The 27,729-nt window shown below is 41.5% G+C and overlaps 1 protein-coding gene across 1 annotated transcript; it reads left to right on the forward strand.

Moving 5' to 3' along the window:
- Nucleotides 1-5,636: 5,636 nt before the first annotated feature.
- On the forward strand, nt 5,637-27,720 carry plpp2b (phospholipid phosphatase 2b). The gene is made up of 6 exons (XM_076278363.1): nt 5,637-6,122; nt 19,406-19,557; nt 21,342-21,604; nt 21,912-21,969; nt 24,616-24,792; nt 25,472-27,720. The coding sequence occupies exons 1-6, from the start codon at nt 6,062-6,064 to the stop codon at nt 25,619-25,621; spliced, it is 861 nt and encodes a 286-aa protein (XP_076134478.1). The 5' UTR covers nt 5,637-6,061; the 3' UTR covers nt 25,622-27,720.
- Nucleotides 27,721-27,729: the final 9 nt, after the last annotated feature.

Here is a 27,729-nt window from a genome sequence, read left to right on the forward strand (position 1 = left end):
TGAGTAAAAATGAGTGATGCTTATATTTGGAATTATATCCACCTTAAGGTGAGCCAATACAGTAGAGTACATTTTTAACACTGTCTTTGTTGTATAGTTTGAAGACACCCCTGTTAATTGATAATGCAATTGATAATTCAAAATTGTAAGTAACTGAAAATACTCCTATGACATTGGAGCTCACATTCTCACCTACCAGTTCCACCTAGAGTTGACCGGTGAGATATGAATTCTTCTGGACACATACAGAGTAAGTTATACAGAGTAAGTTACAGTACAGTACAATACAGTGCAGTAACAGTATGAAAACATAGTCAGTTACAGTTTTTTAAGCCAGGAGCCCAGAGACGATCTGTTTCATTCAGCATCTTTGTGGGCCTAAGAACAGCAGCATGTGTGGCACACCCAGAAGTTTCACTTCCTAACGGCATGTAACATCTGCGCACACAGATCTCTCTTTTGGAGCATGCGTATGTGACACACAATATTTATGTTCTCTGTGGTCAGTGCATTACTGGAAATTAATCATGATACCAAAGCCTAAATAACAATAGCAATAACAACGTTGTTGTTGTTGTTGTTGTTGTTGAATGTACTTTTTACTCTTCTGAATGCAGCGACTGCATCCGAAATGCAATCCCTTTGTTGCTAACTATGATTCGTTCTCAGCTATTTTCCTTACCACAATGAATTCTCCAGCTTGAAATTTGACGCACTCTCCACCTGAATGCTGTGTTTCCATCACTGCCCTCTGCTGGACCATGGCAGAGCACTTAGCTGCCCTGTCCTGGACTTCCACTGGCTTTCTCAACCGTACAATTGCCTCTGCTGCTACCGCATCATCCTGTTCCAAAGTCAGGACAAAAGGGAACACATCTGTGTAGGATGTCAGTAAATTACAGTCACAACCATGTGGGCATCAGAGGTAGGTATACAAGTAATTAACTGGCGCACAGCTGTCTTTTCCTGCTTTGCTTATTTTACCCAGGACCTATTTTAGTTCCACATCAGTATTCTCAGTGTTTTATCACAGTCACAACAATGGCATTCATTTAAATTAATTTACGTTTTTGATCTGGTGTAATACAGACATTCTAGCCTGTAAAAATCCAAACTCATTCACAAAGTGAATAGAGTCTGGTAACTCTCGATTGGGAAACATTTGCAACACTTGCATCGCGACGGGCACTAACTTTGAAAACATCGGTCCCGCCTTACCAATCACATTGATCAGAACATTACTTCCTACTTTGCCTAAACTGTGCAAACTGACAATAAACAGCATCAACAGTCGGGAAACAATGTATGTGTCTCTACCTTTGTGTAAATTAATTTCTGCATTTTTCCAACTGTATTTTTTGACGTTTGCAGGTGTTACTGCTTCTGTTAATCACAATAACTTTTGGTTTCGTCTTCCCCTCTCATCGCTGATTTTTCTTGTCTGAGGGAAACTGTTATGAACTATGGTGTTCCAGACTAGTTCCCTGAAAGAAGATCTAGGTGGGCGGGGCCAGGCTACAGACATTCACCCCCATATTCTTCTTTCTGTGGTGAAGATGTGTTTTAGGAATACGTGCAGGTAGATGGTTAATGCGGGTCGATGTGGAGTCTTCTATACCTGTGCACGATGGCAAGTAATGGTTTACTAGTGATGCCAGCTAGCCTGGGTGAACCCAGACGAACCTGTTATAGCCAATTTGAATTTGCTCTGCAGGTTCGTCTGGGTTCACCCATAGATGTCAGCTCTTCTTCCTTCAGAATCAAATAAGATGATGTTCACGGAGCAGTGAGGGGTTAGGTGCCTTGCTCAAGCCGTGCCTACTGGTCGGGGTTCGAACCGGCAACCCTCCGGTTACAGGTCCGAAGTGCTAACCAGTAGGCCACGGCTGCTCCAAAGTATAATATATTACACACTAATGTGCTTACTACAAGGTAAACATTTGTCACATGTTTATTCCTCAAAAGATAAAATGGACAAAAAACGTGATATTACTAACTTGTAAATACATTTTCAGGGTCATATTTAATGAAACCTTTAGTGTAAGTCAACAATGCTTTATCTCAACCATTATATCAGAAAGAGCATTTTTTCCATCAATATAATTGCACAAGATTGTCTTGCACTTGTCAGAGGTGGACGATGTACACAATTCCTTTACTTAAGTGAAAGTATAGATACACCTTGTCAAATATTACTCCAATAGTGGAAGATGCTAAGTCAGATTTTTTACTTAAGTTGAAGTACAGAAGTACTTGATTTTAAGAATACTTAAGTATTCAGAAGTATAAGTATTTGTCATTTTTAATGTATTGTAATGTAATGTTTATTTGGTCATTACAGTAATAGGGTATACAATCATTTGGTCTTAATAGGACTTAACCAACAAAAACATTTTACCTATTTTCATAACCTTGCAACTGTTCAAATGGATGCAATAATATAATGTAAATCATTATTCATTCTCTGTTAATAAATGTAAAAACATTTTAACTGGCAAATACAGTACAAAACCAGATAACTCAATTTTGAGTAGATTATTCATCCTTTAATGATGTACGCTAAAGATCTAGCTACTGTATGTGGTGCATGTCAGGTGATAGGTAATGTCTAATTTCATTCCGATTTCACAATGATCATGGAGGATAACCTGGTTAACAACAGACCACTTCTCAAGTCTCAATTGCAAACAGGTTCTTGTAGTTCTCCCAGGCTACATGGAGGATGTTCTGATGAAGAATCTATTGTTCTGATGAAGAATCTATTGCAAACTGGTTTGTGTATAGTTCTCCCAAACTACATGGAGGATGTTCTGATCACCATCATCATTACCACAGCCAATTCAGCCAAGTTCAAATTGGACTATTGAAAAAAACTTTGGTCAATGGTCAATCGCATTATTGTATTCAAAGACTCAAATGTGGTTAAAAGTAACAAGTACTTCATGCTAATATTTCAAATGTAGTGCAGTCAAAAGTACAGTATTTATCTTTCAAATATAGTGGAGTAAAAGTCACAAGTTTCAAAAAATATTAATACTCAAGTAAAGTACAGATACTCAAAAATCATACTTAAGTACAGTAATCAAGTGAATGTACTTAGTTACTGTCCACCCCTGGGTCTTGTATCATGATTTAACCAATAAATGAGTTGAACTTGTGTGTCTCCAACAACCAACAGAGGGCAGACTTAATACAGAAAGTAAATCATAAAGTAAAGCTGATTCTTTCAAGGGCCCTGTGTGTTTTCCTATTACTGTTATGAATCAGTGTTCAATATTTTCTGTTAATGTCTTAGTCAGTATTTTAGATTTCATACATGCATGGGCGGATTATGAACTTTCGGGCCCCTGGGCCCAGATGTATTAAGGGCCCCCCACTTATTGTCGTATATGTGGGAGGGGGGGTTTGGGGGTCTTCCCCCAGAATTTTTTTAATTTTTCTGATGTGATTTCCTGTATTCTGGTGCATTTTGGGGATGGCCAATACTAAATTCAATCAAATTCATAGCCTACATCCTGATTTGTTGATATTGAGGCAATGATTCCATGCAAAGGCTTGGGCTTCAGGGCCCCCTGACCCCTTGGGCCCCTGGGCCTGGGCCCGGTAGGCCCGTGCAGTAATCCATCCCTGCATACATGCACTGACACAGATATGAATTGCACTGTATTTTGAGTTTTAGTGAGAGCAGTGTGTGGGTGAAAGTGATCTTCCACCTTAAATAAATGTAGCCAGGCTCGATTCAGAATATAAAAAGTCAAAAAATGTTTTCTTTCCAAACGGAAGATTAAGAATAAGAAGGAATACTACTTTAGGACACTAGTTCTTGTGTTTTCTTTATCTGTGCCTGCCAGCAGGTATAATTTATAGATAAGGCCAACACCCTCTGACACTCCCTGGGTTGATCTAAGCAATCAGTCCTCCGCACTATGTCCTAGAACTGCCACAAACACTGGGTGGTTCCACCATACTTCAGCAAGGTGGCTGTATTATATGCCTCCTGTAACCACAACATTACGGCCTCAGCCCTGTGTTGAAGAACCACCAAACCACCGGCCAGGAATGTTGTGTCTGTACCAACAGCCTCTGGGTGCCAGAGTAAGACCTCCAGGACTACATGTCTCTGTGACCAAAACAGGGGGGGGATCTAAGGCTATACAGACTGTTAACGTGAGAGCCTAAGCTGGTTTGTACAAAAATAAGTATTATTTTTTCAGTCGCTATGCCTTAATCTTGTGTGTCCTATAGTCTCGAAATAGTGTGCCATTGGTGGATCCATTATGGTGTAACTGGGCCTGGACAAGAGAATTATGGGGAGGACACAAGCAGGGCTGAATAAAGAGCTGCCAAAATAGGACTCCATACAAAGCAGGTGGTGCTAAGCCCAGAGGAGTTCCCTCTTCATTTGTGAACAATAAGAAAAGAAAACAGTGGGTGTCTCCCGAGAGCTGTTTACGTAACCAGGTCACCATGGAGTTTCTGAATAGGAGGTGAATTAGCACTTCTCTCCAGGCTTTGACTCTGGATGTATTGAGAACCATCCCACTCCATCAAATTCTTACTGGCTTAGCCCTAAATAATGTATGGGATTGGGAGTATTTACAAATTGTTGATATTAATAGCCATTATTCATAAGATGTTTACTGGTTTACATAATTCAATAACTACATAATTCCATTTGTAGTTCCATTCATTTGGGACAGTCAACTGAAGACTGTCAGTGGTGTCAACAAGAGAGAATAGTCCCAACATTATGTGGGAAGATCACAGGATGGAAACTTGATGACATGACAACATTCTCAGTTTGACTGTCAATTGTCAATGAACAACTGTTGAATAAATCTCCACATACCCCATCTTTTGGTGGCCTGACACCTCATTGGGGATTTTTGTTCGGACTTTTTACAAGGGTTTTTTCCCCTCTGTGGTCCCACACACTTAGCCTGGCTCCCTGTGCTAGTCTCTGTGTGGGCTGTGATTCATGACTGTAATTAATGACACACACACACACACACACACACACACACACACACACACATACATTCATACACATACACACACACACACACACACACACACACATTTATTATTTTTATCCAGTTGTTATTTTATAGTTTTACATCAAGCAGCCAAACCTTGCCATAACTGAGTCACTGTACCCAAAGGACCCGTTGACCCTCTTTTCTTGTTACCTTTTTTACTTCAACTCTCAACTTTTTCTATTTCAACCTTTGAAGAGGTGGTGGGCTGAAAGTGAACAGTTAGCTGCGAGAACGCATGTTGAAATAATTAGACATAAAAGTTCCAATTCGGAAATCTCCCTCCCTGTCTCCAGTTGCTTGTCTGTATTGTGCCACAATTATAATTTAAAAGATCTCACAGCTGTCAAAACAAAACCGAAGGACTTTTACTTTCATACTGTCGTTTTTATATTGGGTGTAGGGTAGTCCTTGGCTTTGTGCTATCCGTGTCTATGGGCAGATGTGTTAATTTCAATGTGAGGTTAAGCAAATTGATAATTTGACGTTTATTACACACTGGCGCCTCCCCCAGCTGTTTCACGTGGAGACGTAGGAATTCAAGAACAACCCTGCTTTCCGATTCCCAGCTCGTGGTTTATAGCCTGAGCTGCCTTGATCGCGACATTTCATCCTCTGCGAACGCCCCTCACGTCAGATGTGGAGCTGTGGAGAGTCCTAGGAAGTGAATGTCAGTGGCTTGGGAAAGGAAGCTCTAATTTTGTTTTTGCTCTAACTTAGTTTCTAACTTAGTTCACCGTCACTTTTGTGTGTGCGTAAAGCCAATATGCGCTTAGAGGGACCTCAGAGTTGGAAAGTCTGACCAGATATAGGCGTTTTGTCACAACCCAGGCTACAGCCGAAGTTACCTTTGCAGTAAACAGCGGCAGGCAGGTATAGCAGAAGCCGGAAGAAGAACGTTCAGTACAGGTTGCTGTGTATATCATAATCTACAGATTTTTCGGACATCACAAAATTCCCAGATGTTTTAGATTATTGAATGATTTTCATATATTAGAGATTTTATCCAGTATAGATAATAAGCCATGACTGACATGAGAAAAAAGAAGCTTTACGTTCTCGTGGATGTTCTATGTGTGTTCGTGGGTAAGTAACAATCTAGTTTCTCAGATTGTTTGTTTTCATCCTAATATGCTATTTAAATTAGACTATCTTCTAATAAAGCCTTCATTCATGACTCTGCTGAAAAGTGAAATAGCCTAGTAAAAGACTGACTCGCTATACCTTCTATTTCTAATCTTGAAATGTAGCGATATGTGCAAGGCAGTTGAATTACACTGTTTATAACACTAGTCAGGGCATGATCTGTCAGCCAAGCCCTAGCATACTCGATCTTAAGTTATTTAGGTCAGTGCAAGAGGACATACTTTTTATTACTATTAGATTAGTCTATGAGCAAGTGATTTATCCTCCATCTCTCTCTCTCTCTCTCTTTCTCTCTTTCTCTCTCTCTCTGTATCCACCTCCCCACCCCCCGTTTTTTTCTGTTGGGGTATCATAATTCATAACAGACTCCCCAAAATATTTTGTGAGATGACCACACGATTTGGTATTGGTTTGTTGATGCAGGCCTACATCCTCCTTTTAGCCATTGTGTTATTGTTCAAATTATTTCTTGACTTGTGTACCAACCATCAAAAAAGATCATTGTCTATGGCCTAAGACATGCCTGTTGTAACATTCTGTTTCTTGCATAATTGCATATGGTTGTGGGCTTTTTCCTGTTGTTCCGAATTTACTGGAGTTCACAAGCTTTCAGGAAGCGTTATGTTTGTTTATGGAAATGTGATACCAGTTGCTCATAACTTTCCACAGGCTTTGGCTTACCCTACTGCCCAAAAATTCTTAAGCACCTTTTTCACATAGGCCCTCATGTGCGGAGCTTGACGTTTCAGTTGCTTACCCCCCACACACACACACACACACACACTGTATGTGCAAGTGTTTATTTATTACCTTCAATCATGTCTCATTTATGATGTTTTATTACTGTGCCACAGGAATGTGAGTTAGTTGTATTCAAAGTGATTGTGTGCACCCCTCCCACATATGATTAACTCTTTTGGTTGCTTGCATCAGTCAGTAGCTGCAGTTAATACTCCTAGATGGTCCTTGAGGGAATAGACTGCTATGATTTGGTATGTGCACATGTCATGTCTTGATCTCCATGGTTGGGTTCAATTCCTTTGCATGACACCTGTGTCAAATAAGGGGTCTCTTTCTCAACTTCACGATTGCTGTTGTGTAACCAGATAGAGAGGAGCATTTAATCACTCTGAGTAGAGAGATTGTGTAGTCTGGCCAATATCAACAAAAGCTCCACTCCAGTGTTTGCCAGTATTGTATGATGATACATTGAGGATCGTAAGATGTGCTACAGAAGAACTGCTTAGAATTTATATAGATTTTATATTTGTAGGAGCGAATTTGTTATATATATTATTATTATTATATTATTATATTATTCCTTTGTACTGATCACTTTAAATGAATCACTTAATGTAGGGCTGCAACAATTAATAAATTAATCGATAAGTTGTCAACCCTTAAATTAATTGCCAACTATTTTGGAAATCAGTTTGAATAATTTATTATGTAAAATACCTCAACATTCTCTTATTGCAGCTTTTTCATTTTTTTTTAATCAAGAAAATAACTAACAGATTAATCATCTATGAAAATAGTCGTTAGTTGTAGCCACAACTTAAAGCACTTAAAGCATAATCCTCATCTCTTATATCACAGAGAACATAGTATTCAAGAAACAGTTGTTTGTTTCTTGCTGATATTATTGTAAATACTGGAATCAGATGTACACACATGATGATACATGCATTGGTTTACTATAGATTAGTGAGATAAGGGACAGAAATAAAGCAACAACAGACCCAATATAGCCTAGCTCTGATGGTAACCTATTGTTCCCAAATATATCCCAGGGAAATGTAGCAATGCAGATGTGTCCCTCCCATCCCCAAAGCCTGCCACTTCTGCCCTTGTGATTCATGTCCCATCTGCCATAATAACAGTAACACTTCGTTTAACAATTTGTGATATCCCAACAGTCTCAGATAGTTTTATGGTTTATTATTGAGGAGGTATTAAAACTAGGCAAATGTGTAATCCTCTCATAGAATAGTGTTCATTCAATCCATTCCAGTTTCATAATACTGGTAATCCAAAACTATAAATATTTTAGCAATATTTGGACTGGAAATAACAAAGCAAATAGTTTTGACATACAGGTGATTGAGGTGCGTTCCAAACACAATCAGAATGGAGACAACAGGTTGTGGAGGCTTATGACACCTTAGTAAGAGGCAATCGGTCCACCACCATGCAGGCTGCTGGTGAAAGGGTTTTGTGGCCCCAGACATTCCACTCGCAGGACTTTGTTTGACATCCAATCTTCAGACCCTCAGCACCGTACCCACCCTGCCTCTTTTCCTCTGTCTGTGTAAGTCTACCCTCAGCACAAACACTGGCTATGGGTGTTGGCTCAGCTCACAGACTATACCTTCGCTGGCCTACTTTGGCTCTCAATTCAAAGAAACAATCAGTGAGTTTAAATCCACATTTACCAGTTTATTTGGTGGCAACATGACTGTAAAATGTGTTGTCAGCATTAGGAAGAATGAAATTGAACTCCAACTACTGCAAGAACATCTCACAATTGTTCTCTATGCTTGTTTACTCTTCTGGTATGGTCTGCTTCTCATAATGTTGACTGACCCACAAATGTTTGCTATTAAGGCCCAGAGTTTGGCACTAGACCACAGAGAAGCAGAGATTTATGAGCTCAAGCCCTGTTAGGCAATGGTGTGATTTGACACGCCAAAGTTACTCAGTGTAATACACAAATTGAGTAAAGAACGAGTATGTGAACAGTGAGGAGTGAGGGGGGGTGTATAAAGAGTGGATAAGAGGGGGCTGTGTAAAGAAAAAAGAAAAGAAAAACATCATAAGATCGATGATCAGCTGTTTCAGCAACAGTACTGTGTGCACTGTTATGGAACTTCTAATTGGTTGAGGGCAACTTCAATGTCTGGCTGGAAGCTATTGTGGTAAAAGACCAGGCATAAGGGTAGCCTTATTGTGTATTTCTTACAGGCTCTCCCATTACAATGTAGATCTGGGGACAATCAGAGAGGAATTTGGTCTAACTGTGGGTGGGAATGATTAGCTTGTTAAAGCAGAGCTAAAAGTAGAATTACTGATTCAAACAGAAAGCAGTGAAAACATCAGTGGTACTTTGATCAAGTAGCTGGTTTTAGCAAAATAAAGGAAGAAAACCCTGGTACTATCAGGTCCCAATATTTATTCAGTACCAGAATGTGCATGGGTTGTCATCTGACTTGTCACAAAGTACTGAAGTCACATTTGGCCCAGCGTCATATTATATAGTCCTCACTTCATGATATCCATGCATTACTACATTAATACAATTCCAAAAACGAATAGGCTAAATAAAATACGAACTTAGAAAGGCTTTATTGTCATTGTAAGCAGAGCAAACAACATTTTAGAGTTGTGGAGAGTTGGAGCAAATATTTACTAATATACATGAAGATCTATTACCCCTCTCTAAACCCTGCCGGACACTGTAGGTGAAAACTAGTCTTTCGGCTAATGCTACTATTTGGAGTCATGGCTGAAATGTATGAATATGACCATATATATAAATTAATAAAGAAATTGATAAGAAAGTGATTTTTAAAAAGAATTCAACAGGCATGATGCTTCATTCTTGTATAATTTGGGATTATTCTCCTCATACTTAGCTAGTGGTTGCCTGCCCAGATCTCCATCTCAGGCAAACTGAGGAGACATCCAGGGGAGATGCAGTGTCATGAGTATCTGGAGAGTGGGAATCACCCTCTCTTTCACCCTCCAACATAGAAAACTAACCCCATCAGTGCCCGGTCTTCAAAGAGAGGACAACAGTTTAGGAGTCTTTGTAAGGACATGCTGTGCGATACAGCACAGTACTGTATAAGTCCTAGTGACAGAGCTGCTGACCGGACAGTCCGTTGTCTTCCTGTGAACATTGTTGCTAAATAACACTCAGTCATCTCTGCTATATGACTGTGTGTCAGAATGTCATATTCTATTTAAGGAGGGAGGGGGAGTAAGGATGAGCGAAATGATGGAGGGAATATGATTAAAAGAATGAAAGGTGGGGCGCTGCCAATGAGGGAGGGAATGGGAGTGTGTTTGTTGAGGGATGCAGGAGGGAGAGAGAGAGAGAGAGAGAGAGAGAGAGAGAGAGTGAGGGAGAGGGCGTTTCTGGGTGATTTAGGATTCCAGGGCCTGCAGCCCAGGGTTGTGCGATCAGCACATACCTTCCACATGACTCAGCTCAACCCTGCGAATGAGACTGCAGCCGAGGGCAAAGGAGAGGAGCTCCTCATCTACACCCCTACACACGCACACACACACACACACACACACACACACACTTACTCAAATACATACTCACACACACACACACACACACGCTTACTCAAACACATACTCACACATAAACACTTACTCTAACACATACCCACACACAAATACACACACACACACACACACACACACACACACACATACAGTATACTCACGTACATTCACAAACTCAGACACACACTCATGCTGAGTGTAAAGACCCAGACAGGCAGACGCAGAAAGACGACTATAGAGATGATTGCGTGCATGTAACACTATCAGACACCAGCGATCGCTCTGCGGCTAATCTGCCCAAGCGCACCTAATTTGGAGCTGTTTCTCATGTGGTTGGTTCATATTAAAGGCAGTGTTTTTATGTGGACGCTGCTGTGGTTAGTTGGACATGAGGATAAGAAGCTGGCCAGAGTCTTGAGTAAACAGGATCACATCCAAAACAGTCAAAGAGCTTAGAGAGGAAACGCTGACCCACATCTCTGTCTGAGACACTCTCCCGTAACCTCAGGAAATGATCAGAATTTACACAGCAGCCACTGGATTACTGGGCTACGTAGCAGTGAAATATAAATATTCATATGTGTTCTTCAGTCAAATCTGATCAATGAATGATTTGACGTAACAGTTATTCTTATCATTTAACAAAACTTCCTAAGTAGTTCTATGTTAGTCAATAGGTTAAATTAGTTCAATGTTCTGATATTTATTCTTGGGTGTGTCATATGCCATATGTGGTCCCAGTGAATGGGTGTGTGATTATTGCCAAATTATAAATATACAGCCTATAACGGCAAACAAACAAAAAAAACAGACACTATATATTATATGTATGATTTCTGACTCGTAATGCTTTGATGCCCTAGAACACAACCGTGGCCTACTGGTTAGCACTTCGGACTTGTAACCGGAGGATTCGCCGGTTCGAACCCCGACCAGTAGGCACAGCTGAAGTGCCCTTGAGCAAGGCACCTTACCCCTCACTGCTCCCCGAGCGCCGCTGTTGTTGCAGGCAGTTCACTGCGCCGGGATTAGTGTGTGCTTCACCTCACTGTGTGTGTGCTGAGTGTGTTTCACTAATTCGCGGATTGGGATAAATGCAAAAGAGTATATATACTTATACACCCCATCTGTGTGGATTAGGAAAGAGGAAGTTGCACCTTTGTAGCAAGACGCCGAGTACAGTACTTGTAAGACGTGAGTCTTGACCGCATTCCTGGCAGCGGAGAAAGGATGTCTTTTAGTCAGTGAGCTTAGTGTTCAAATAAGGCTGTGCCTCAATCATTCCATGTACAGTAATTGCACATCAGCAGCCCTAAAAAGGGAATAGAAAAGAGGTGGTTGTGTGTATTCCACCCCTCCAGGGCGTATTTTTAGTAGGTGCGTTTGTGAGGATCGTTGGCACCGGCTGCGTGGGACAGAGGAGCGACGAGTGGGATGGAGAAGCTCTGAATGAGAAAAACACTGTGGAGTGTGGTGGCAGTCAGAGAATGGAGCGAGAGGAGGCTCCGGGAAGATATGGCCACAGAGAGAGGGAGAGAGAGGGAGAGAGGCTGTAATCTGCTGTTTTTGAGATGGCCAAAGTGCTTGTGCGTGCCACAGTCTTTGCTTTACTGCCGTGATGTCTGGAACCTCCAGTGCATACAGAGGGCTTAGCCGAATAATGCCTCCTTTCACCTAGTTCCCAGTTGTTTTTGCTACAGTTTTCATTAGCCAGAGCTTTGGTAAATCCTAAATGTGGAGAACATCCAGTCTGCAGTGACCCTCTCTGCTCTAATTCATAAACTCAGGGTACTTAAAGCTCCTGCCAGAGTGTATTGTTAGTAACAACAGCCTGTTTTTGCATTGTTCACTCACCCTGACCTGATTTAATTGTCTGAATGAGTCATATACCGTGGGTGTCTTGTTTTTTCTCTACCAGGTGTTCCCCCAAGTGTTCTACCAGTTGGACGTGTTGGCGTCCCTGCAGATTAGCTTTAGCTCTCTTGACACCACAGTATTGCTGTTGTCGTGGCAGATATTCAGACTCGGGCCAGAAATTAAGTCCAAACATCTTGCCCACAACGTAACAAAAATACACCATTATAAGTGCTGAAGTCAAAAACTTCTCCCAAAAAGAAGGCTCAAAAGTCCGGCAGAGTTCCATGCAAAAATTCCTTTAATGATTACATAGCGCAAAGCCTGAGTGGATCGCACGATCGCACTCCCGAACAAAGGTAGAACTCTCTTACTTATACCCCTCCAAAATGCTGACACAACACTACCCCGAACGAACTTTTCACTTTAAGTTTATGGAAAGTTCAGGGGTGTACAGTATAGAGTGATCACAGGTCATACATTGTGCATGGGTTAAATATCGTTCGCCCCCCTGCACTCTCCTACTGGTTATTATGAGTAGAGCTCGCCCTGTGTACGCGTTATCTTGCAGCTTCAAGGCCGACTTTGGTTTCTTCAAAAGGCCTAGGCTAAGGCAGCATGAGACACAGTGCAACAAAATGAGACACAGGGCAGCAAACGGAGACATAGGGATACAGAGCGCACGTAGGGGGAATTCTGGTAGAATAGCTTCAGTATGTTAATAGTATTAGTTAAACTTGTTATTTAAAATGTTATAAGAGTATTATGGTTAGGAATTACTTCAGTGTATTACTTGATTATGATTAAGGTTATATGAATACATGCTTTACAGTTTCAAACTCGTTCTCTCATCATGATGTCTACAACCCATAGGATAATTTTATACAACACTGTATGTGGAGGTCAGAAATACCATTGTGCCAATTGGACCTCTGATCCAAAAAAACTCATTAGTCTGAAAGTGAACTAGCCCATATGTTCAGCCCCACATTCAAATGCAACACCTGCATGTATGATGTCTGCAATGAAGTGTGTGAGGCCAGGCATATGTTTCTGGTCTGCCCTCTTAACATGCACGTGTGAGTCCTTGTGTCTGTCATTTTGCCTATCTGGTACCTGCCATCGGTTGAGCCCCGAGAGAGCAATATATGTTGGACTTTGTACCATTACGCTCCTATAAACGATTCTACAGCATGCTAAGTGCTAGTTGTGCCAAAGATCCAAGTTAAAGGGGCTGAACTTTTCAGATCTTTCAGTTACACTTCAGTCAGACAGGATATGTTGATCTGCCACTTCCTGTCACTTCAAAAGGCATCATTGTGAGTTCAAACAGGGAAGTTTTGATGCCAGTCATTGATTGGTTAGTTGGCTGTACTCCATTAAGCCATTTCCTGTGCAGGAGACTCACGTGGTGGTGTCCAATCACAGCTCTCTATTGACAGTCTCCCCCTCTCTCTCTCTCTCTCTCTCTCTCTCTCTCTCTCTCTCTCTCTCTCCCTCTCTTCCTCCATAACCATCCTTTTCCTTTTAACTTCCTTGTTTCTCCAAATCCATCTTGCATGCAGTATTTAACTACCTAGATGTAATGTTGAAAAATGCATGCCTGCAAAACCAATATTTCTACTTGACAGTCATAGTCAGCATCAGTCACATTTCCTTGCTAGACTGTGGTGTTTATGTTTGTATTACGGTACGTCAGGTGAAAACATTTATTTTGGCGAGGGACTGTGTTTGTGTGAGAGCATTACATAAAGGACCGACCCTGAAACATTGCAGTGGATTGAATGTTTTGCCCAAATGAGAAAATAGTATCTGTTTAGTGGCAAAATTAAATGGTTTTGCCAAGGAGATTATGTATCATTTTAGTTTTGCTTGTGTGTTTGTTCAATTTAAGTAGCTGCTCCCAGCAGTCCCAGGTTAGCGTAGCAATTCCAATTGTTTCGGTCCATGCAAAAGATACACTTAACACACTTAATCAACGAAAAATGACTACAGCAATGGTCCTGTATTCAACAGCACAATTATAGACCCCAATAGCCTTTTACAATACCTTTTACTCTTCTAAATGCTTGCACACTATGTTCTCCATTTCTGCAACTGTGCAACATAAAGGTCAAGTTTAAAAGCAGATTTTTAGTCACATACAGAAATGAAACCACTGATAATTGACTGTGAAAACTTTGGTTAAACTCTTCTCCATGAAACTGCATAAAATATGTATACCTGTACACACTAACTGTACGTCCATAGAATGAATACAGAATATAGGAGAAGATATTGTTCAGGGTGTTACTGTCCTTGGCATTCATTGTCCTGACCTTGGCCCTAATTTATATCTTTTTATGAAAGATGAGTCACCCATGCACCCATGCACTTCCTCTTGTACTGTCCTAGGATATGCCTTATATGAAACTGATGTGTCAGCTAAAAAAGATTTTAAGAATTTTATGGAAACAAAGACACAATTGTGTTCATAGTTAGTTGTGTGCTCCATTTGTCACATCTTTATAACTAGTTGAAGGTAACATTTCCTCAGACTTCTTCCACAGGGTTTTAATTCCATAATTTGTTTACACTACAGTTTCAGACTTAAAGCTTCAACTCATAAAATTAGTAGGACTATATACGGTAATTGTAGAACATTAAATTACTTGAGAATGTTGCTGTTCAGTTTTCCCATGATTTGCTGCTAAGCTTTGGAACATCAGTTTCTGATTGCCCTGCCTCAAATGTATTTGACATGTCACCTCAAACTTTGACCGTTTAATTGCAGAGCTGTTAGCCTTGTCGGAGTGTAGACTTTATGTGGCATAGTCTGTTGCTTCTCAAATATTAGTCTTTTAACAGGGCTAGGACGCAGACACCAACTTGGAAAGATCAAGGATCCATGTCACAGGAAAGGAAGGGGAAGACATGCAAATCTTTCTTCTTTATGCAGGTCATTTGCAAACTCCATGGCCCAAATGTTTAAAACATTTGCATATTTTCTAGACTGTGAGGGAGAATTTATGTGTCTTAGAAATTTGAAAGAGAGGTTTTTTTTCCCCTGACCGATCACACCTTGGCATGTTACTGCAGTTTAATGGTGTGCAAACTGGAATGTTGCAGAAATACTGTTCAGAGTGTCAACATGTATGTGCTTTTATTTTAGTTGTGGTAAAATACTTTTTGTTAGTGCAGAAAGTAATGAAATGCATTGATGTAATTAGAAAAATATAGCACCAGTGGGAATTTTCTTCCACTGAGGTCATGATTTTTTAAATCATAAAAATGATTTCAATATTCAGACTCAGTAATAGTCAAAAACAGCCCTCTTATAAATGTTGGTCTTGCATGAAGACCCATCAGTCAATTCTTATGATGGGCCCTTGGGAAGAATCTAGTCACAGGGTCCTGCTGCAACAAAGAGTTTTAAGATTCTCTCTTCACAATATTTTATCGGTTGCCATCCTCTCCATCCAACTATGTGTCAGAGGGGGACCTGGGAACGGAAAACTCAGACATATGTTTCTTGACACTTCAACGTTATTTCTGTCAGAGTGGGACTTTTTGCAGCCAATTGCAGGCAACGACAGTCATTCAGTTCCTCTCAGAGTTTGAACTGTGACTCTGGGATTAAAGGCCCTTATGTGGTGCTCGGAGGGTTTACTCAGTGTCACAGCTGAAAGCACCTGTGGAAAGGTTCCTTTCACTCCGCCACTTCCACATAGAATGTTCTGGGCAAACACTGATAACAATGAAAATGGTTTTAGCCAGTAAGTGGGAAATGTTCTTTTGGATGGCAGGTGGGCTGCAGCTGCCTTGTGTTGACAGAGCCACCAGACCCGGCGGGCTGAAGCAACAGGGAGTTATATGATGTGTTCAGGGCCTTTGATGAAGCTGAGTTGGGGTGCTGCTTTAACCATCGTGAGGTTCAACGTGGCGCGTGGAATCCAGCTTATTTCCTCCGGCGTCCACATCTGCTTGTAGTTGACTCCATACATTTCGTTCAGTTTAAGAGGTGTTTGGGTCCGTGGCCTCTGGTGTTGGTGCATATGTGGGCGCCGGTGGTGTTCACTTGTTTCCATCCCTGAGGCATTTCAGATGAATAATGGCAAACAGATTGCTTTGTTAATGAAGTGAAGAAAACTTCAGATACTGTAACAACATTTATTATGTTGTTGCAGACCAAATCCAAAAAACTTGTACATTTCCATTAATGGTTGGTAAAAGTTCACCGTTATGCAAGGTTATCAAACTTCAAGAGCCACCTGTGCATCTTGAAAGACAAGCATAATGGGTCCAGCCTCTAAACTCACTCCCTGTCTGGTAATGCCATTAGAGGTGTACAAATCCATAAAACAATGAAAAAGATGATCCACCCAGACCTCAAGTGGTGGCTCAAGTAGCTCATCTCAGCATTTCAGCCTGATAAAATGGCAACGTTCAAGGCCAGACGATGCTGCACTGTCCCACAGAAAGCCCACAAAGATAACACTATTTATCTCATAGCCCATTGTCCATTCATATGGAACACAAAGGAGCTTTTTCCTGTTGTCTCAGTTTACTCTCAACAAAGACATGTGTCTTTGTCCATGAGCTCAGGGTATAGCGTGACACTGCAGTGTCATAGACACACATACACGCTCTCTCTCTCTCTCTCTCTCTCTCTCTCTCTCTCTCTCTCTCTCTCTCTCTCTCTCTCTCTCACACACACACTCACACCACACACACACACACACACACACCAAGCCACTGTTCATATGCTAATACATTTTTGGGTTAAATGTACACTTCATGGAAAAGCTGTCATAAGCTGTTAATATTCCATTTTTAGCATTGCTGAGGATGCAAATGCTGTTAGATCCAAGTGAAAGATGAGTCAGTGGTGTAGAGTCCAACGTCAGATAAAACCTACTAACTCAGCAGTTGCAGGTCCAGACGGGATGAACACGCCCTTGTGTCCATGTCCGTGTTGTTGGTGTGCTGTGGGGATGTGAGGGGTATGGTGTGTGTCTCTGAAACAGTGGCCTAAGGTGCACACGAGAGAGAGAGAGAGAGAGAGAGAGAGAGAGAGTGTGCAGCGACCACAGGAAACCTGGCTACAGCTGTGAACACACTCTAGGCAGACACTGTTTGTCAATGTCCTCTGCTCTAAGAGTAGTATTTGGAAAACAGGAAGGGAAAAAGGGGGGAAAGAAAAATCTCTATCCTCGTTTCACCTTTTATCTTTTTCCTTCCCCTAAGAGTTCTGTGCTGTCTTATGACTTGAGGTTTGACCTTAATGTGCCCCTCCTGTGCTTTATGACATTTTCACATAACCAGGAGAAATAGATACGTGGGAATAAATATTTTCTCAGACTAAACTGCAGTTGGCAGTCAGCTAGAGCAGGGAATGACCAGCCAGGACCATGTTTCTAAAAGCACTGGACTATTCTTCTGACTCCTGACTATTTATTGAGGGGTATTGAAGCAAGATGCTGAATCCCCAACTGGTCTGAATGACTGGAAATTTTTCCTGGCATATGATTAAGTGTAAATTTGTTATTGTCAGTTTAGAAAAATGCAATCATTATTTTTTAACTCTTTGAGGCTTGTCAGATGATGTTAGCTGATCCTCTCTCTCTCTTTCTCTCTTTCTTTCTCTTTCTCTTACCCTTTTCCTCCTCTCTCTTTCAATTTCATTAATCTATTCAAACAAAACTCTTAGCCACTCTTTATTTGTGTTATGTGTGCCCATAGTTGGAGCTTTGTCCAATAACAGAATTCAATCATCAAAGTTTGACCATCAACCTCTGTAGCCTGATGTATTCATCACTGTGTGGTGCTATGACCTACAGTCTCACCTCAAGATGTTAGCTATGGGGCGGTTTGGATATATCATCAAAATTCTCAAGAACTTTTTTTCCATTTGCTCATGAAGTTGTTATATTTAGGGAAGTTTGTTGACAAAGCTGTGTTATTTAGCTTCATGAATTGTGGCACAAGACCATAATATTTACACTTGTGTAGGATCAAGCGAAAAACATGTCCACTGGCTTTTTGCAGCCATTACAAAATTGTTTTATGGGGTTAATATGTTGACTTTCATGTTTTTAAGAGCATTCATAAGCTCTCATTTAAGGAAATTATATTTCATGGCACTTCTACTGAAAGCACATTAAGTGCACTGACAAAATTTGTCAGAAGAACCAATGGTCTTTAGTAGATTAGTTTTTACATTTTAGTTTAGTACATAGTATTTACATGTATTGCTCTGTATTAATATGCAACATCTTTTCCAATCTACTTACTCACCCCATGTAAATGTTTCTGAAAAATTGCTATTTCAACCACAAACACACCCAGTCTAGCTCTCCTTTTATTTCTAGCACAGACTTTTGTTGTTGGATTAAACCTCATCAGTAGCCACAACAGTGTCCTTTTGTTTTGCCCTCAGCCTCTCCGGAGGAACTAAATGAAGAGACATTCCTTAATACACTCCATTGAGTTACAGTTAGTGTTATTTGGACCGCTGCTAGCGTAACGGTCATATAGGTTTAGTCAGAGTTTTTTTTCTTCCATTTCTAATCTCTAATAGTCTAGTCTCTACTAGTATCTAATGAAACTAAACATTCCCTTCCAGAGAGAGATAGAGAAAGGAAAGGCACATTAGTCATTGTTATATAGTAGTAATAGTAATAGTTAGGGCATTTGGAATACTGTCATGTCCAAAGACAACAAATGTTGGATGACAAAATACTAGCTTTGACAATACATGGTGCTGTAATCCCTTTATTTTAACCAGTATAGTTTACCTCAACCCTAAACCCTGCAACTCAGCCCAGAACAATAGGTACTTTTAGCATGCACTTCAGTATCATAGGCACTGTACTGGTAAATAAAGTAACACACATAGTACTTAAGTTTTATATAGTAAAACCCCTGTTATACAGATGGCTTACGGGACAACAAGCCACATGTAGACGACTAGGCCGATCAGGGAGGAGAGAGTTGGTTGTCTGGGTGTAGTTGGAGGCTCACAGGGCAAGGTTGTTGTGTGTGAGGAGTGTGACGAGTGACCCCTGCTGTCCCCCTTTCCGTCCCTCCAGCATCCCTGCCCTTCATCATCATGAACTTGGTGTTCCGGCCATACCAGCGGGGCATCTACTGTGACGACGAGAGCATCCGATACCCCCTAAAGCCTGACACCATCACCCACGGTCTGCTGGCAGCCGTCACCATCTCCTGCACTGTCATTATAGTGAGTCCTCATTTAGCCAGACATTCATCCATCTCACTCTCTCTCTCCTCGTCTTTCTGGCTTTGACATTATTATTCTCTGCCATAGGTTGACTTGCACATAATTAATCTCTCTTTCCTTTGCTTCTCTCTCATTGTGTTCTTTATACTATACAACTATGTTTATTAATAAACTATGTTTATTTGTGGTCTTGTCAAATCATAGTTTCTTAAACACAGAGGCGATTCTAGAGTCTGTGGGGGCCCCAAGCAAAAATTCCAAGGGGGCCCTACCGACAAGTTTTATAACCATTATGTTATATCACCATTAGGTTATTATGTTAAATAATAAAAATACAAAAAGCGTATTATAAAAATTCTTATATTTTGAAATGTATCTGGTGTATGCACTCATAATGATTCTCTACATCGTTTTACTGCATTGGCCATGAACAAAGTAGAAGCAAAAAAGGGGTTTCTTTGTTGAACAAATTGGGATGCAATGTGAGCCTTGAATTGGATGCCATGCAGGAATTTGCTAGGATTTCAAAACCGGATTATGAACATGCTTTGCCACAAAAACAGATACAAATTTGTAAAGCTATATGAAGTTATGATTTTGCTGTCACTTTGTCTGTTTTATAACCAATGATGTACTTGGTATCAAATGATAGCTCTGTGTCTCCTCTTTCATCTGACATGCGTGGCATATCTATCCGATCACAGGTCTGTGAGTAATTTAAACGAGAGTAATGGGTGTGCAGCGTTGGTTTGTGTACATGACGTTATTATTTTGCAGTTACTTCGTCTGTTTTTATAAGCCAAAAGGATCGATATGGTACCAATGGATAGCCCTGTGTCTCCTCTTTCATCTGATACGCTTGCCATATCTATGCGATCACGGGTTTGCGAGTAATTCAAACAAGAAACAGACAAGTGCATAGTCTTGTTGGAAAGCCCCACTTCTGCTCTGTCACTCAAGTTTTATCTCGCTGCAATGAACAGTTCCGGAGCAATGTAACAAAGAAGAAATGGTCTATTTTTTGACGCACTTTGCGTCAATCGGGTTCTAACCTATTTTTTACAGTCTATGGTTCTAACAAATTAACGTGTATGCTTGGTCCTTACTGCATCGCGATTAACATGTTATGGCTGACAGCCCTAATACAAACATAACGTTAACCATCTCCTTGCTTAACTAGTTATAACTGCCGCTAGCTAGCTGACGTTTACTGTCGTATAGATGTAGCAAACCATGTTCAATCTTTCTGGCAATTAACATTAGCCTACTATAACTTCATTGAGTAGGCTAAATGGCAAAATCCGATGTTGATCCGTCATCACTGCACCCTCGATTGACGTTTACCACAGTTGCCTAAATATATGCGGATTCTTTGAACTTTTTTGAACACAGATCCGCTGTTCATAAGGCCATAGCATAGGGCCTACATATGCACGTACTGTTTGTAGGTACAACAGGGCAGGAGCACGCAAAATACATCATTCAATCTCAAATTCTCGCTTGACCCACTGGCAAACGCACTGAGACCAGGTCGGGGGCCCCCTAGCGGCTCGGGGCTCCAAGCAGTTGCTTGGTTTGCCTGTTGACAAGGTGCGCCTCTGCTTAAACACAGAGATTTCTCCCTTACATACATATGCTGCATAAGCATTTAACAACTATGTATTGTAAATTTACAAATTTTTTTCACATTTTCTATAGTCTTTCTCCATCTTTTGTCCTTTTTCTTATTTGTTATTCCCACATGGATTTCTGGAACAGTTCCCTCTGTGTCTCCCTCCACACAGATAAGCTCTGGTGAGGCCTACCTGGTCTACACCAAGAAAATCTACTCCAACTCGGAGTTCAACCAGTATGCGGCTGCCCTGTACAAAGTGGTCGGGACCTTCCTGTTTGGTGCCGCCGTTAGCCAGTCCCTCACCGATCTGGCCAAGTTTACCATTGGGCGCCCGCGGCCTAATTTTATGACTGTCTGCGCCCCAAAAATCTGCAAGGGCTATGTGCCACAGATCAACTGCACCGGGAGCCCCCGGGATGTCACCGAGTCTAGGTGGGTTGCACACCCAGGGTTATTCAAGTGGATTGGTGCGAGGATATTTTCTGCACGCTCAGATCTAAAATTAATTGTTTACTCATTGCTCTGTGGTCCATATTGAGTTATTTACACAGACCCAGGCTTTTGGGTTTTAAGAAAATGGATAAACATTGAAGGATGTAAATGTGGGGGGGTTTGACCATGTCATGATTACTACAATGTTTGTTTGGTCAGGCTTCCATGTCATGTGGCATCTGTGGAATCTCTGCTATTTGGCCAGCAATCACTTGTTTACATTTGTGTTCTATTTTCTTCGTGTTAGGTTGTCCTTCTACTCTGGTCACTCCTCATTTGGAATGTACTGCATGGTGTTTTTGGCGGTAAGTGTCTGCTATCACAAAGTAACTCCCAGGTGTCTGAAAAAAATTCAGTAACGTTACTTGGATAGTCCACTCCACCCACAGAGAGTTTACAGATGGTTAGTTGAAATTTAAGTTACATTTTTTAAATGTATATTTTTAAACAATTACTGTACATCCTCTTAATAAAATCAACCCCTAATCCTAAGTGTCAACCTGTAATCCTAAATGTCAATAGATAGTTTGTTTATAATTTGAGCATCTGTAGAATCCATTTTGGAGTCCATCCAAGTAAAGTGTGACCAAACTTTCTGAAATCATCACAACAGGTCTGAAACTGTGAGAGGATCCTCCATTTATCACCCATTTCATCCGAAAATTCTAAAACAACGATGTTTTTTAATACTTCAAAATAACATTTGATAAATGAACCTTACATTTTTCAGTAGCCATAGATGTGTAGATTTGAACAAAATCTGGTTTGGTTCTTACCGGGGCTTTTACTGCCTGAAATATCCGATTTTGTTTACCACGCTTGGAGGTTAGTGCTGGCCTGGTGGGTCGTCTACTTCCACCCTTTCAACGGCACATGAACAGTTAGACTGAGAATTCTCGTCGCTACCTCAAAATTCCACTGGAACTCCGAGCGGATTTGTACACACAGCCTTACAAGACTGTTTATAGCTCTTCGAGTCACGGTAAAATGTAATTTTGGTACATAGCTAATTTAGATACACTTATGGTGTGGGTGCTTGCGTTTCTTTAGGAATCTACCGTCTTGGTTTGTATAGAAATTAATAGTAAGTGACACATACATGTAAGAGGAAGGAAACATGGGGCTGGTGATAATAAGGGCCGTGTGTTTGTGTGTGTGAGTGAGAGAGAGTATTGTATATTGTGTCGGTGGGCTGATATAATATACAGTAATACCTTACATATATTTGCATGCAACACAACACTGCGGTTAGAGGCTACACAAAGACCTTGTTTTGAAATACTGAAGCTATTCCGATGCCCTTGTGATTGTGGAATAATCCTCCATGGCCTACCCTCTCCCTACCCTCCCACTGAGCACAGCCTTATACCTCTGCCCCAGAAACCAGATCGGGAGGTTTAACTGTGGCGAAATAATGAAAGGATAGGGTTTGGTTTAGGGTAAGCTGGAGAGATGAATACAATAGAGCAAAGCCCAACAGGGGGAATGCATGGAGGGCACCGGGCTGTTGCCCATTTCCAGAGATGCAGGCAAAGGGTCATGCATTCATAAACCTTCAGACACACAGGGTATCTGTTCTCTTTTCCCTTCTTTAAGAGGGAATAATGTGTCCCTCGCAAACGGTGTGAGTCAGAGCTCTTGTGTCTGCCAGTGACATCAAAGGCCCTCGGGCTGCCGTTAGTGTAATGGGATGTGTAAATGCCAGTAAGCTGACACCGTTGTGTGCATGTCAGGAGAACAGTGTGACATAAGACACTGGATTGGATGTTTTTAACGATGTTTTGCATAGGTGCATGGGTGTGGCCTATGTATCTCTACATGCGTAGGTGTGTGTTTGTTCATTTGTGCGAGTGTATGCATGCGTGAACAGTATGTTTGTGTGTATGTGGATCTGTGTGTGTTTGTGAGTGTGTGTGTGTGTGTGGTTAGTGGGGGAGAATGCCAAGTCACACACCTCCCCCAGCGAGCCTCTGGATTTGTTTGGAAAGCCTGGTTTCTTGTTAAAAACCATGCTGGCACAAGCGCAGCCCTCCTAGGCAGATACAGCCCAGCAGAACGAAGCTTTTGAGCCATTTGTGTAATAATACTCTCAAATGCTGCCTGTGAGATTAACTCAATAACATTCTTACAAATGGATCGTCCTTAGTTCCACAAGCGTCTTGAAACCTTGCTGTGGTTCAGTAGTTCAGTAGGCATAACACTAAATCTGTGCTCCACCTATCTGCTAGGGCAGGACACATTACATCACTGACGAGTGTGCTATTTTGTACACACACACACACATTCGGGACAATTCGCCGTATCCATTGCTATCACTGGGCCTCGTGCCACCAACGAGCTAATCCAGGCCTGGAAAGCGGCAGAGGAAGTGCTCCAGGCTGACAGTCTACTCAGCACAAACACACATCCCATGGCCATGCTGTCATGCTGTCATGCTCTCTCCCTCTGGCTGAGACTGGCTGGCAACAGAAAAGCTTCATCAGCACTCAATCATGCTGCCATGCATGTTTATGGCGTATAAGTGTATATTGAAATGCATCATGATGTCTTTCTCTATGCCTGTTTTCCTCTCTGTGTTACATGTCTTGCTTTTATTCTTGCAGTCTTTCTTGGGGGCAGCCATGGCCTACTGGTTAGCGCTTCGGACTTGTAACTGGAGGGTTGCCGGTTCGAACCCCGACCAGTAGGCATGGCTGAAGTGCCCTTGAGCAAGGCACCTAACCCCTCACTGCTCCCCGAGTGCTGCTGTTGTTGCAGGCAGCTCACTGCGCCAGGATTAGTGTGTGCTTCACCACACTGTGTGCTGAGTGTGTTTAATGCAGAGACCAAATTTCCCTCACGGGATCAAAAGAGTATAATACTTATACTTCTTTCTTTTTTTCTTTCTTTCCTTTACCTCTTTCTCATCTCGCTCTTGGTGACCTTTCTCCTGTTCTCCGTCTTATGTCCAGCTGTACGTGCAGGCCCGGCTAGTCGCCAAGTGGGCCAGGCTGCTGCGGCCCACAATCCAGTTCTTCCTGGTGGCGTTCGCCGTCTACGTGGGCTACACACGCGTGTCCGACTACAAGCACCACTGGAGCGACGTGCTGGTGGGGCTCCTGCAGGGAGCACTTATAGCCCTGCTCACTGTGAGTAACCACCAACCTACCCCCTCATACACACACACACACACACACACACACACACACACACACACACACACACACACACACACACACACACATCTTAATCCTCTGTCCCTCTTCTTACTTCTCGTTTTCTCTCATGAGTACCTTTTTAAAAAGTATCAATCATTTTCTGGATGACTAGGGAGTGAGAGTGGGGGAGGCAGAGAAAGAGTAAGGCTAAGAGAGAAGAGAAGGGCATGGACTTCTCCACTGCTGTTGGCAATTAGAGAGCCCCCAGCTGGGATTAGAAGCCCCGGGTCCTCATGGAGCTTCTGGAACAACTGTTTTTTTCCTTTCTCTTCGTTTCTAGCCAGCATGTCTTATTTCCTGTATGTATTGTTTTTTTTCTCTTCCATTTCTTTCTTCGTGTCATTTTGGCTTACTTTGTTGCTTCCTGCCTTTCTCATATTCTGTCTCACACTCTGATGGGTCATGTCATAAGTCCCTTCCTGCTTGTCAGTCATTTTTCTTTTTGTTTGTTGTGTATAATCATAATGCCTTTGTTGTGTATACTCATATGTATACTCAACATTGTGTACTACAAATACCTATCAAGTAAATTTAAGTAGATAAAGTTTGGTAAAAAATTTCCCTTGCTTTGTCTCTCTTTCTCTCTCAATTTCCCTCGTTTCCTTGTCAGGTGCGTTACGTGTCGGACTTCTTCAAGCAGCGGCCCCCTCGCTGCTCTAGCCCTGAGACGGTGGAGAGCGACGCCCTGGAGCGCAAGCCCAGCATGCAGATGGTCGACTCCGAACACAACAACCATTACACCTACCCTGGCCCCGTGTGAGACTCGGAGCCAGGCTGGGCCTAGCTCTCCGCTCACGCACAGAAAACCTCACCCCACCCGACAGAGGCATCACAAGGGAGGGAAGTCTGCCACCTGGCTCTACAAACTCTCTCTTGACAATTTTCAGTGCTGACTCAAGCCTTTGACTCTCCCGTTTGGCTTGTGAACCACTCAACTACAAATCCCATAAGGCCACTGGACTGACTGGGGCAGAATTATTGTTGTTCTGAGAGCAACAGCCTTCCTGCCTTGCAAAAAAAGAGACATGACTACCTCCTCCCTGCTGGGAGGGGCTGAACCAACGTTTTACCTGAACATCATTATTGATGTTGTAAAAGTAGACATTTAGGTGAATTTTTTATGATGGAATTTTAATTTAACCAGTTTTAAGGGGTGCCAATGGCGGGCCTACGACTGTATCAGATGGACACTTTTACGCATTTAGCTTTTGGGGTGAAAATGGATAAGCTCTTTGCACATTTTGTCTGAATTGTTGTTTAAAACTTAATCATGAAGCATCACAGTATGGAACTACAAACCAATTTTGGGTCCAGTCTATATTTTTAGCATCAAAATAACATTACATTCAACATAGCAACTTTGATATTTTAAGCTTTTAACTTGAACTTTTAACCCATATACCACAATTTCTTTTATTTAAGCTGTTTCAAAGTAATGCATGGGTCTGTTTTGCCATATAGAGAGCATCAAAGTGCCTGTATTGTTACAAGATAGGCACACCTGGCTCTAATACGATTTCTTTACAAAAAGAGGAAGTCACATCAGAGGCTGTGTAACCAGTTCTTTAATGGCACCTTGGGCATCTGGTATGAGTAACAGAAACTTCTTTGATGTCTGCTCTCCTGTGCACAGCCAATGAGAATCAGGCTGGACACAAGAGACACTACATCTGTTGTTTTCGGTTTACAATCATGCAAGGTGTTCAAAAGCAATATCCCACTACATCACCGACTTTCACCTCTGGTGTTGCCTTGGTTATCATTTGTCTTTTGTTATGTCAAATAAGGTTAAAAATGAATCAGGGCTTTAAAAACTAGAGAAATTGTCTGTTCCCTGGTCGTTTCCCACGTCAGGACTCAGCTCAGAATGTGTCATTTGGTGGTTTTGGGAATGAAGATCCCAGATCAGAATATACTGTACACAGAACACAAGCTTTGCTAAGATAGAGGACAATCTCACATGCAGTTACACTACAATCATTTTACTTGTACATTGAGCTACATAGCATGTTGACCAGAGCCAGGTTTTCTAAAACTGCTGTGGCCCTGTGAAGCGTTATTAGAGGGTGATATGTCCCCCTCCTTATGTCTATCGCACGTTTGATGACGACACTGGCACTGCAATGTTGTAAAGAAAACTGAGCCCAGCCAGATTAATTGTAACTCTGTAAAGGACTCACGCTATCTCTGCGTACACACTCACCACTATTCAAAAATCGATGACCAATCTCTCTCACACACACAATATACAGTAAAAAAAAATCAATTTACCCTCGCTGTGTATAGCCATTGCACGCAGAACTAATCATATGAATATTTATTCTTAAACACAACTAGATGTTTTCCCTTTGTTTTCCTATCCATTACATTTGTTATGAGATCATAATTATATAATTGTATGAAACTTTGCTCATAAGACCATCCTCCAGGAGTGCCTGCTAAAGTTTTCTGCTCTGCTTCCTATCCTATTTACTTTTGCTAATGAGATGAGATCACACTCTCAGTGATTGTAAAGACTAATAGATCTATGCAGCTATCGACACCTCTGGTCTTCCAAAACTGTTTTCACTACAAAGTCCCATATTCCTCACACCAGTCTAACCTGTGTATTGTTTCCCCCCTTTCCCTTCCACTCTGAGGAAGAATGGCAATTTATCTCTAAACTCATGTTCTGGGCCTTCTGGTAATTTGGCATAAAAGTTGACCTGCCAAAAGGTGTGTTTTAATGGACAACGGTTCTTTACACCATATTAAAAATGACTCTGGAACTGTGCCTTATTTTAGACATTTTCCAAGTATTGTACATAAATTTGCACATTTATTTAATTACAGAAATAAAGCCAACATGTTTGAACAATGCGTGGAATG

Source organism: Alosa pseudoharengus, unplaced genomic scaffold (genome assembly GCF_046254945.1).
Source record: "Alosa pseudoharengus isolate Yale_2024_CS ecotype anadromous, Long Island Sound unplaced genomic scaffold, YU_APseudo_1.1 YU_APseudo_1.1_scf_11, whole genome shotgun sequence".
In the NCBI taxonomy this organism is placed as follows: Eukaryota; Metazoa; Chordata; class Actinopteri; order Clupeiformes; family Clupeidae; genus Alosa; species Alosa pseudoharengus.